This window comes from Lethenteron reissneri, chromosome 9, assembly GCF_015708825.2.
Source record: "Lethenteron reissneri isolate LAM-NWPU_2019-01 chromosome 9, ASM1570882v1, whole genome shotgun sequence".
Lineage (NCBI taxonomy): Eukaryota > Metazoa > Chordata > Hyperoartia > Petromyzontiformes > Petromyzontidae > Lethenteron > Lethenteron reissneri.
Window position 1 is genome coordinate 1,113,890 of NC_083787.1, and position 12,754 is coordinate 1,126,643.

Consider the following 12,754-nt stretch of genomic DNA (forward strand, 5'->3'; position numbering starts at 1 on the left):
TGCACCGCTGTCAAAGCAGTATCGGCGCAACGTTTTGGAGCGACAGAATCGGTGCGTCTGGGCGGGGAGGGTTGGCGAGACGGCTCGCGGAGCGGCGAGCGGGGAGAGAAGCGCGAACAGAGATGTTCGTTCTTTTTTTACGATCAGTGGAAACAAGAAGATGCTCGGTGTAGTCGGCACTTTGCTTCGTTCATCATTTCGTAATTGTTTTTAATTTAAACTTTGCTTCATGTTAAACCCCACCTCTCGCTCACTCTCTCGCTCACTCGCTCCCTTCCTCCTCTTTTTTTACGATCAGTGGAAACAAGAAGATGCTCGGTGTAGTCGGCACTTTGCTTCGTTCATCATTTCGTAATTTTTTTTATAACTTTGCTTTATGTAAACCCCCACCTCTCGCTCACCCTCTCGTTCTGCACGCAGCCCTTCTCGCACGTGCGGGCTCCAGACGGATCGCGACATCGCAGCACGGTGGGTCGCAGTGACGATGTGGCGCAGCTTTCGTTCAGCAGAGGCCGCTACTGCTGCTGCTGGAGATGACGACGATGTATGTTGAACTTCTTTCGCGCCGTACGTGACCAACCGTGCTCATCGGAGGTGTGGGGGAAGGACAACAAGCTCGACACAAAAAATCAGTTCTAAAGAAATTTTTTTCAATCGAGATGATTTAAAGTGCATCGCTCCAGTGGCTTCCTCATATAGGAAGGAAGAGCGTCTCAGACGGCCGCAGAAGCGCATCTGAAAGCGCGTGATGCAGTGACCGTCTTGTATCGATGGTTAGCCAAAAGCCGCTGCGATGATGACCCAACTGCGTGGTCCAGGAGTGTGCTGTGTAGTCCAGCAGTGTGCTGTGTGTACTGTGTGTACTGTGTAGTCCAGCAGTGTGCTGTGTGTACTGTGTAGTCCAGCAGTGTGCTGTGTGTACTGCGTGGTCCAGCAGTGTTCTGTGTGTACTGTGTGTGCTGTGTGTACTGTGTAGTCCAGCAGTGTTCTGTGTGTTCTGTGTAGTCCAGCAGTGTTCTGTGTGTACTGTGTGTGCTGTGTGTACTGTGTAGTCCAGCAGTGTTCTGTGTGTTCTGTGTAGTCCAGCAGTGTTATGTGTGTGCTGTGTGTACTGTGTAGTCCAGCAGTGTTCTGTGTGTTCTGTGTAGTCCAGCAGTGTTCTGTGTGTACTGTGTGTGCTGTGTGTACTGTGTAGTCCAGCAGTGTTCTGTGTGTTCTGTGTAGTCCAGCAGTGTTATGTGTGTTCTGTGTGTACTGTGTGGTCCAGCAGGGTACTGTGTGTACTGTGTGGTCCAGCAGTGTTCTGTGTGTACTGTGTGTACTGTGTGGTTCAGCAGGGTACTGTGTGTACTGTGTGTACTGTGTGTACTGCGTGGTCCAGCAGTGCTCTGTGTGTACTGTGTGTACTGTGTGGTCCAGCAGGGTACTATGTGTACTGTGTGTACTGTGTGGTCCAGCAGTGCTCTGTGTGTACTGTGTGTACTGTGTGGTCCAGCAGTGTACTGTGTGTACTGTGTGGTCCAGCAGTGCTCTGTGTGTACTGTGTGTACTGTGTGGTCCAGCAGGGTACTGTGTGTACTGTGTGTACTGTGTGGTCCAGCAGTGTACTGTGTAGTCCAGCAGTGTACTGTGTGTACTGCGTGGTCCAGCAGTGTACTGTGTGTACTGTGTGTACTGTGTGGTCCAGCAGTGTTATGTGTGTACTGTGTGTACTGTGTGGTCCAGCAGTGTACTGTGTGTACTGTGTGGTCCAGCAGTGCTCTGTGTGTACTGTGTGTACTGTGTGGTCCAGCAGTGTTCTGTGTAGTCCAGCAGGGCACTGTGTGTACTGTGTGGTCCAGCAGTGTGCTGTGTGTACTGTGTGTACTGTGTGGTCCAGCAGTGTTCTGTGTGTACTGTGTGTACTGTGTGTACTGTGTGGTCCAGCAGTGTGCTGTGTGTACTGTGTGTACTGTGTGGTCCAGCAGTGTTCTGTGTGTACTGTGTGTACTGTGTGGTCCAGCAGTGCACTGTGTGTACTGCGTGTACTGTGTGGTCCAGCAGTGTACTGTGTGTACTGTGTGGTCCAGTAGTGCTCTGTGTGGACCAGCAGGGCACTTTCCCAACTGTGCTGCCGGCAATCAGTGGCTTTGTCAGGGAGTGGGGTGAGTGGGCGGGATGCTTCTGTTCGGTGGGACGCGAGTGGATAATGCCCCTTTTGTCGAGGATGGCACAGCGACAAAACGCCTAATTATTACTGCACTTCATCATCAGCCATGATCGATCACCTGCTGGATAAAGGCCTCCCCATGCCACCTCTTAAGATTCTGCGATGTAATAATCCACACAGAATGTCATCAATTTTAGGTTAATCCACTTATTATTGACATTATGTAGAGTCTAATAGACATATTTATGCTCCTATTTGGTTCTTTAAAAAGGGGAAATGTTGCCTTTGTTACGATACATTGACATTTGTCAATCCACTGCGGGAAGAAGGCATCCGTTTGCCATGGGGGGGGGGGTGTTTGACCATATTTCACCACGCTGGTCACTGCAGGTTTGTCGAGAGAGGAGGGACCCCACTCATGTTGGTCACTGCCTGGGATCGACCTCTGGAGGTCTAATTCATCGTGCAGTGCACAAGCCACTCTGCTACCACTCCCCTCGTCATTAGTGTATTGTAATAGTTGTTTATTTGCCTCGACATTACTCTTCGATGTTACAAAGGAATGTGTACAGAGGTACTGTCTCACGTCGCTCATATCTCAAGATCCGTAGATTCGTCGCATACCAGCAGCCACGTGTGAAGTTGCCAGACTTCTGCCCCACACACATTGAAGCCGTGTTGATGTACCCAGTGAAGTATGTTTGTGTAACCAGTAACCAGTTGAGAACTCAGCCTCGTATGCAAGAGGGATCTGTGTACATATCACGCAGAGTAGGATCAAGACGGGTCACAACTGGTGTTTCATAGCGAGACATCAGTGGCGTCAGTGATATCGCACTTACCGCCCATGCTGTCCCATCAGGGCCGTGTCTATTTTGCTGTCAACGTCGGGTTGGTCAAACCCGTTCACTTTTGTACCTCGGCTTGTGATCGTTCGGCGTGGCCCAATCGTGAGTTGCAAAAAATGTTGCTGCTGACACGTGGATGTTGCAGTGAATTGTCTCGGTGGACTGCCGCTGTTGCTGGTAGTGCTGTTGGTGGTGGTGTGGTGGTGATGGTGCTGTTGGTGGTGGTGGTGCTGTTGGTGGTGGTGTGGTGGTGGTGCTGTTGGTGGTGCTGTTGGTGGTGGTGCTGCTGTGGTGGTGATGGTGGTGGTGGTAGTGCTGTGGTGGTGATGGTGCTGTTGGTGGTGATGGTGCTGTTAGTGGTGGTGGTGTGGCGGTGCTGTTGGTGGTGTGGCGGTGCTGTTGGTGGTGGTGGTGCTGTGGTGGTGCTGCTGTGATGGTGGTGGTGCTGTTGGTGGTGGTGCTGTTGGTGGTGCTGTGGTGGTGGTGCTGTTGGTGGTGGTGGTGCTGTGGTGGTGCTGTGGTGGTGGTGCTGTTGGTGGTGCTGTGGTGGTGCTTTTGGTGGTGCTGTTGGTGGTGGTGGTGCTGGTGGTGCTGGTGGTGGTGGTGCTGGTGGTGCTGGTGGTGGTGCTGGTGGTGCTGTGGTGGTGCTGTTGGTGGTGGTGGTGCTGTGGCGGTGCTGTTGGTGGTGGTGGTGGTGGTGGTGCTGTTGGTGGTAGTGGTGGTGCTGTTGGTAGTGCTGTTGGTGGTGGTGGTGCTGTTGGTGGTGATGGTGGTGGTGCTGTTGGTGGTGATGGTGCTGTTGGTGGTGATGGTGCTGTTGGTGGTGATGGTGCTGTTGGTGGTGGTGGTGCTGTGGTGGTGGTGGTGCTGTTGGTGGTGATGGTGCTGTTGGTGGTGGTGGTGTGGTGGTGGTGGTGCTGTGGTGGTGCTGTGGTGGTGGTAGTGCTGTGGTGGTGATGGTGCTGTTGGTGGTGGTGGTGTGGTGGTGGTAGTGCTGTGGTGATGGTGGTGCTGTTGGTGGTGATGGTGCTGTTGGTGGTGGTGGTGTGGTGGTGGTAGTGCTGTGGTGGTGGTGGTGGTGCTGTTGGTGGTGATGGTGCTGTTGGTGGTGGTGTGGTGGTGGTGGTGCTGTGGTGGTGGTAGTGCTGTGGTGGTGGTGCTGTGGTGGTAGTGCTGTGGTGGTGGTCGTGCTGTGGTGGTGGTGCTGTTGGTGGTGGTGCTGTGGTAGTGGTGATGCTGTTGGTGGTGATGGTGCTGTGGTGGTGGTGGTGATGCTGTGGTGGTGGTGATGGTGGTGATGCTGTTGGTGGTGATGGTGGTGATGGTGCTGTTGGTGGTGATGGTGCTGTGGTGGTGGTGGTGTTGATGATGTTGGTGGTGATGGTGGTGGTGCTGTGGTGGTGGTGATGGTGCTGTGGTGGTGGTGGTGGTGGTGATGCTGTGGTGGCGTTCCGCCTCGTGATGGGAGTGCTGTGCTGTTTGTCCGCCACTCTGCTGAACTGCACTTTCCAGATTGGAATGTGTTCTCTATGCGAAAACTTAAACATCTCTCTCACTTGTTAGCCTGCCAGCAAGCGTGAACGTCTGCTCTCACACAACTTCTGGGGGAGGTATTGTATTAGTTTTTTATTTGCCTCGACATTACACTTCAATGTCTTCCTCTCGTGTGTTTTTGTAACAAAAATAAGAATATATTTCTACATTGGTGTCACATACGAATACTGTATACACCTGGCAAGGTGACTCGCACGTAGAGCAAGTGGCTCGCAATTGGACAGATGTGAGTTCAAATCCTCAGGGAGTTGACTCAGCCAATCAGTCCTCATTGGCCGATAAAATGCTACCACTTTGGGTGTTCGGACATTAAGAGTGGTTTGTCCTCTGGAGAAACTCACCCGCATCATCGGAATGTGGAATTTCTGCCACTGACTTGGGTCAGTGAAGAAAAGACGAGGACTGGCTACGATTTTCACTTGAAAAAATCAATGACTTTGACCTGTTTTGGTATGAGTATTTAATGTTCCATTGACTGTTGTTAAACTTTACAGTTTAAATGGTGCGGTACAATCTGGGAATTACGATTTAACGAGAAAAGATGCGCACGGACGATGTCAAGCCCAAACGAAAATGAGATTTTTTACATTAAAATTTATGATCAAAAATGTAATGTAAGGTGCACCATGAAACATACAAGAGCACTTGAATCGCTTGATCTCGTGCATTATCTATCGCCTGGTGGTCACCTGCGGCAGGTGAAAGTGCAATTTGATTTCTTCATCGAGGGCTAATAAATGTATATTTTCTTTGAACGGCAGGGCAAGAGGGAGGGGTGGAGGTGACTTTCACTTCCCCGACATAAGAGTGGACACATTCTTTGATGAGCTCCGCGGTGATCCAGAGATATCTGGCGATGCTGTGCCAGCCGCCTGGAGGAGACAGCACAGAGGGTTTCTCCACGGATGAAGAGCCCCTGATTCAGCCGGAACAACGTGACGACTTGCGACCTCAACATGTATCCCGCTGACCAAAACAAACTGCAACAGAAAACATGTTCCGCCTTGCTATGCGGTCCACGTTTGCATTCTTTGTTGTTTTCTTTCCAGATTTTGAGGAAAAGTATCAAACAATATATATTTTAAACGTACAGTACCTGTACATAGCTTGAATCGAAGCACGACGTTTATATCCATAGCCTTTAACAGATTGTGCTAACTCTGTACGCAATTCATTTGATGCAGAAAAATCTCTGGACAAAAATGTTGATGCTGCACATTATCACGTAATGATTCATAGCTTTATCAATTAAATGCGATTCGTATGCTTGTGATGCATGCATAGAACGCTAGTGTAATCATCTATGATCTATAATTATACAAATCATACGCTTATGTTACATTAATGCGAATGGGGCAAAAACATTTCTTACAAATGAGACGGAACCAAGAATGAATAAAACAAATGATATTGTTATGAAAAAACGAGACAAAATCCCTCAATTCTTGAATCAAATATCATCATTAAATGGTGACATTTCGTCGAATTGCTCGAGGTTGGGTGAGAGTGAATTGTTGCGGCATAGTTCCCACGCAAGCAGTAAATGGCTCTTGCTGCTGCTGCGTTTTGTGTCAACTGGGCCAGGTCATACGGAACATCAACCAGTACGCTCGGACCAAGACGCTGGCGCAGGGCTTTCTGGACATGGCTCTCTTCACGGCCAACGTCTCGCAACTCAAGCACTTGCTGCAGCAAGGAGCAGCGACAGACTTCTACTACTTCCTTTTCGTCCTGCTCGTCAGTTCCCGCTCACATCCGCCGCACGCACACACACATACACACCCTATCCTGGGAGTTGGGAGACTTGTGGGAGAGTGGAGGTGGGGGACTTGTGGGAGAGTGGGTGGGAGATTCCTGGGAGCTGGGAAATTTGGGGAGAGTGGGTGGGAGATTTCTGGGAGCTGGGAGACTTTGGGAGAGTGGTTGATTTTCAGACATGCCCCTCCCCCTGACAATTATCATCAACAACCATGATCTAGCCACTGCTGATCGAAGGCAACCCAAAGCTGTCACCATATATCATGATTTCGTGATTCAACAATCCGCCAGATTCCTGCGCGGGGGTTGATTTTATCGCTCCGTCTCCATAGAAGACGTCCTCATGAGCGTATTGTCTCTTTTGTCTGGCACTCCACCGTTCGTCTCGACCACTGGCCATCATTCCCTCGAATGACGTGTCCTGCCAAAACCCCTCTTACGTTTCACAACTGGCAATGTGATGATGCCTCTGTAGTCAACGTACGTTTGGTCGTCATGGTAATAGGGCCGGTGCCATTTTCTTCCAGTCGTTTTGCACAGTGAGGGCAGAGCTCTGTTATGAGTTGCAGCCTTTCGCGGTTGGTTCCCGTTTTTCATTAATATTAAAGAGTTTCATTGTTATCAGGCCTTCCTAAGTATGGTCATCTTTGACTACATAAGTACGTAAGGTGCCCAATTAGGAAGCAGACGAAACCTCTGCTGCCCCTCAGTGTAATTCCCAGCATGCACCTCTCCATGCCTCTTTGCAACTCTGACATGTAAATGCTTTCTCTACACGAAATTGGCCATATAGTATTGGTGTGCACATCTTGTTTTCATATCGATTGGGCAAAATGTCAACATACAGAGAGGCATTTGGTATTGAGAGGACAAGTGTATTGTATCCGGTGTGTGGGTAGAGCCCACTGCTGTTTTTACTGTCGCCTAAAATGAAAACGAGGTTCCATGTCAATTAATTTATGAAGCTTCGATAAAAACCCCCAACCTAAGTAAACGCTAAATGGGCCATCTCACGGAAGCGTAATAACAAGAACAATTAATGCATATTGAACGAGGGAATGACATGGCCTCTTTTGTGCATATTGCACCAACCTGCTACTGTCTTTATAAAACAGTAAATAATGTCTTCTTGGTTCTTTCGGTAAAGTCACGTAGAATGGAAATAATAAAATAATAAAAATAAAACATAATAACATAATTCTCACGACGTTTCGGCCACAACACAAGCAGCCGTCCTCAGGTGGAGAGCAGGTCTGTCTTCTCGACGGCTGCTTGTGTTGTGGCCGAAACGTCGTGAGAATTATTTGATTGTGTTTTATTTTTATTATTTTATTATTTCCATTCTACGTGACTTTACCGAAAGAACCAAGAAGATGAATCCCTGCAGTCACGAAAGCTTTAAATCGAAAAGTAAATCATGTATTACGTTCAATGCTGTGATTGTTAGGTTCTGTTTCGTAGTTTCACGATTGTGGAACTGACCGCATACATGATAATACAACAATCTTTCCACAAGGCACATTTCTCAACAGGACATCGCATCAATAGTAATCAGCAAATACTGTAACTATTCGTTTAATGTTATTTACAAATAATTATCATTGAAACGTTTTTATTTGCGACGCAGCTTAACCTATATCAGCTTGACCTAGAAACCCATGCGTGATTGTTCGGGTGTAGTCATTAATCTTTCACTTCTTGCAGTGCATTTCAGTTTTATTGCAGCTTATCGTGGCCGGCCTGCTGATCTACAAAGGCTCCATGAATGTTGAGAACGACGACCCTGAGCGAAAGCTGGGCGACAGGTGAGCATGCGTGAGAGATTGCGTCACAGTGCTGGACAGGTGTTTGTCTGATTTGTCATCTTCGTCGTCTTTGCTTTTACCAAAGAAAGAAAACTTCCCGGCGCTTATTTGAAACATGTTGTTTTCCTTTTGCTATGCCCGCACGAGTGCAGAACCATTAATATAAGGTTGAAATATCCAGATCAATGTTGTCTCGTGCACCAAACAAGGGTTGGAATGGAATAATAGAGCCCTTGCAAGAGAATTGAGAATAAAGCCATCGATTTTCTAACAGTCAATTCTACTGGGCGGTCAATAGCCGCTACATTTTCACTACGCACCAACCTGGGATGTTTTCACGGAGACGTTTGGGATTTAAACTTTACCTGCTTTGCCCTAAAACTCTGAACCATTATTTGCAAAGAGGAGTGGTGAAAAGTGTCTATATCATTGGTGTGTGGATGTTGTTGTTGTTTTTTCATTGTTTAGTGGCATTTCCGGACTGCTCTGTTGAACTGTGTGCTCTTGCCGGGCAGGCATTGTCACAGTGGGTGGCTTCATGTGGCACTTGCACTACTCTCTGTCGGCAGTCATCGCATATGCATATTAATTTAGGAATATTCAATTGCCATACAATTGAATATTAAAATGCACTTTTTTACGCCTGTATTTTGGTTTTAAATTAGTGGGTGATTAAACAGGTCTTCTTAAACTTGTTTTTGATTGGGATAAGCATGGTTGGAAATAGAATCAAGATATTTATTTAAGATGGGATTTTGCGACGTTGGGTTAGAGTGGGAGTACAGTGGCTAGTGCACTAACCAACGAAACTCGGACACTCGAATTTAATTCTTCGCCACATCTGGCATCAGTGGCGAGTGATATCCGAACCGGTCCTGGAACCTTTTCTGTTCACCAATCTACACTGACCACCACGGTGAAGTATGGTCGACCAACCCCCACGACCAAAAAAAGGCACAAGACGAGCCAATGCCTCTTTCGCAGTCGAACTGGGGGCTTCTTTTTCAGAAGCGAAGTTCCCGGCAGGTGCATCGAGCGAAACGTCGGACGCAATACCAAAGAGCACGCTTCACAACACGAAAACCCGTCGTCGAGTCATACCGCACGACCACGCGCGTGAGATTAGAGACGCTTCTTAATTGGTGAAAACTATGGGGGGGGAGGGAGAAAAAAACCTCGGGACTGCCATCCCATCGCAGCAGATAAAACAAGAAAAACAATCATTTACCGCTAGCTTGCTCGCATATCTTCACGGTGTCAGTCCGCGTCACCTTTTCCCAGGTCACGACCTCCACCTGCCCATTTGTGCCTCAATCTGACGCTGCCGCTTTCACGCGTCGTTGACGTAACCCCGGTGGCTGAGCCCCTGAAATTCGAACAGTGCAAATATTATAGTCCATTTGTCGTGCCCGGGCTGTAGTGCGCCATAGGTTTCACGATGGATGATCTTGTCGTCTACGTGAGCCAATCTTACCCCTTTTTTCAAGGCTTCCTTGCTGTCCTCTATCAGCCTCCCACTTAGGTCAAAACCCAGAGCTCACCGCTTTATTCTGTGATGGTCTCGTGTCTATTTTGGTGAAGTCAGGGGGGGGGAGGTGCTTCCCCATACATCAGCCGATGCCTCATCTTGCAGGCAACGGCGCTCTCTTGTTTTGTTTAACCACGCTTTCCTTACATTGCCCCAAATAAGGCCGAGCCACGAGAGTAAAGGCCGAGCGCGAGTGCTTCTCGCCGCGTGCATTCCCTGCAGCCACCCTGGCACCTCGAGCCACGGCAGGCACAGGCTGCACCATAGGTGCTAATTAGAATTGATGCTTTTAAATTAGTTTTCGAAAACTGTCCTCGGTTTTTTTATCCTCCCCCACCACCACACACCCTCCCCCCTGATCATTGTTATTATTTTATTATTAATTATAATAATTAGCTACAGCGGTGGAAATATTTTGCCCGTACATGTCAAGGTTACAGATGATCTGCAGTCTGTAATGGATGAGATTGCCTTGTGTTGTTGATTCCTATTCATGTTTTTTTAACATAAAAAATAAAATGAATCGTCTATTCACCCACCAGAGAATGTTCACGTGATTCTTCGAATCCCTGTCGTTCCCAAGGGGGATTCCTGAATGCGTGCCATTATCCTCTCGGAGTATATTTTGCCGTGAGCAATGCTGATACCAACGTAAATAAATGAACGCCGTACGTTTGCTATAAACGCCGTGCCTACAGCACAAAGGCTATCACAACGTTTCACAGGTGGGATAGAGTCTGCCATGCTGTTGCCTCATGCGTTGTTTCCCACACAATTTTCCAGTTAGTAAAAAAATATCTCGCACTATCACATCAAGCGCTCTTCGCTTCCCTGTGCCCCGCTGTGCCACGCAGGATGCATCTGGTGAACAACTTGGCAACGGGTCTCATCCTGGTGATCACCGCTGTCAACGTCTTCATCACTGCCTTCTGGTTCACGCCGCAGCCCCAAGGCAATCCCCACTAAATCCGCTCCGACGAGAGTCTCCGGGAGAATCCATATTGCGTGTCAAATTTAGGCCAAACAAATTGCGCTTCGTTTGAAGTGGTCAAAGCTCGCGAATTCATAAGGATTTCCACGGGTGAAGGATCGCGACTTGCGATAAGCTTGCCGGAGAGAAATAAACGATTGTGTTCGAGATCCAAATGCAGCGCGCGGAGTTCGCCGCGTGTGCCAAAGTGGAAACGTCGCTGTCAGATGGAACGGGAAGCAGAAAGGAATTCGATTTGAGTGATATTGGGAAAGATACTCGAGGAGTAGAGCGACGAAAACGCTGCATCCGGTTCAAATCTGCTGCGGTGTTTCTCGGGGTGTGGGTGAAGTTCTCATCTTCGCTGAACGTGTGCTGCATTTAACAAGGGTGGCATGAAAATAAATAACCGTCTTGTCTCATGGACAAAGGCCATGTCATTCAGATTGACCCGGCGCACTTAAAAGGAATGCATTAACGTGCGTGTCAAATTCTGGTCAGCTCTGCTCGATGCACCGAGACGAACAAAAATCACTGAAATAGCAATGCTGCTCACAGCTGTTTCACCATTTACAATTTAGAGGCACGCATTGTACACTGCGTCTTAATGGCATCAATATATTTAATATAGAAATTATAACAGTTTGGCAAAATTTACTTGCGTGAATCGTTCCAATGTCTGTTCTTTTGAATCCGTCATTTGTGCCGAGTAAAATATAGAGTTGGGACATCATTGAGCAATAAAAAGGTTTAATTGGCTTAAATAGGTTAGTATGGTGACATTTTATTGCCTGCAAAAATAAAGTTTCCTAAACAATTTATTTCGTTACAGTCACGCTGCTGTTTAGCACTGCAACCGCCATCTCGATAATTGCGTAATGTCATTCTAATCGCTTGTAAATGTATCTATCGGGTCATGAGAGCCACTTCTGGATGTGGCGTCAATTGGCGGCTGCTTTTTGGTAGGCACACTTAGAAGAGAGCATGCCTGATCTCTGCAGGTCTTGGAAGCTAAGCAGGTTTGAGCCTGTTTGGTAAGCCTGCTTGTGTGGGGGACCACCAGTGCTTGCCAGGGGTTGTCGGAACTTGGAAGCAGAGGGTAGTGGACAGCGGTGGATGCGTTTGGCACGTCATTAATAGTCAATGTGCTGGAGGTCGATCTGCAGAATGAGCCTATCTGTGCAAAGCTTGGAGTATTATCTCCTCGTATATGTGAGTTGGATTTCTCCAGATCGCATGCACGTTGAACTTCTATCGCACCGTTCGTAGCCAACCGTGCTAATCGGAGGTGTAGGGGAAGGACAACAAACTAAACACTGATAAGGCGAATTGGCCAAACATCTCAGCTGCAGCAGGCGCCTCTGCAGAGGAGTCTTGAGGCCCGGCGAGGCTGTCCCAAGCAATGATTGAGCGTTCCACATGGCAAGGGTGCAGCGATGGCGCTTTGATCGTGGCTACCCGAGTGAAACTCCCAGCCACAGATGCGTGCAGTGTAAGTGGCATATGAACCGGTTCACCAACAACCAGCGCTCACCAGCGTGGTGCGGTATGGTCAAACAACCCACATGAACGAGACTGCACAGGGAAGGCGTTCATCCCGCAGCGAATTAACAAAGGGCTATACATTGTTATCATTTATATACGTGTGTGTGTGGGCATTGAGTCGGCTTCAGTGTGCTGTGTATCTTTTTAGTACAGTATATACCATTATCGCATGGCTGACAAGGCAGGAACGCCGCTGAAAAGGAGTCTTGAGACTCAGCGGTTCTTTCCTGGACGCTTAGTATAGGGAGATGTGTATATATATACGTGTGTGTGTATGTGTGTGCTCGTTGGAAATTCCTTCTGCGCGTGGCGCAACTTTTGTACGCTGTGGGCCTTGGAGCAGCATGTGCTGTTACCCTGTGGCTGCCAAGTTGCGCACGTTTAATCATTGAAAGTCCATGCGACGTTAATTGAATTTTAATCAAAACGCCGCTGCGCCGCTAACGTCGCCCTGATTTGGCTTGATGGGTGCGCGAGGGAGAAGACTGATCTGACACAAGCAGCCATGGTTGCCTCTAACGAAGGTTCTGCAACTGTTTTGCCATCATTAAGGATGTGTTGCTATCCATTCACCGGTTCTGTTGTCATGCTCACAAA

At 48.2% G+C, this 12,754-nt stretch overlaps 1 protein-coding gene across 3 annotated transcripts; it reads left to right on the plus strand.

The window, feature by feature from the left end:
* The first annotated feature begins 257 nt into the window (after positions 1 to 257).
* On the plus strand, positions 258 to 12,754 carry LOC133340401 (ninjurin-1-like). 3 transcript variants are annotated; one of them, XM_061548583.1, is made up of 5 exons: positions 258 to 468; positions 5,313 to 5,509; positions 6,136 to 6,288; positions 8,014 to 8,114; positions 10,497 to 12,754. In XM_061548583.1, exons 2-5 carry the CDS (start codon positions 5,375 to 5,377, stop codon positions 10,606 to 10,608), a joined length of 501 nt encoding a protein of 166 aa, XP_061404567.1. In that variant the 5' UTR covers positions 258 to 468; positions 5,313 to 5,374; the 3' UTR covers positions 10,609 to 12,754. The 3 variants fall into 3 exon arrangements, with proteins under 3 accessions (XP_061404567.1, XP_061404566.1, XP_061404565.1); XM_061548582.1 differs by lacking the exon at positions 258 to 468 and adding an exon at positions 4,437 to 4,607; XM_061548581.1 differs by lacking the exon at positions 258 to 468 and having other exon boundaries at positions 4,437 to 5,509.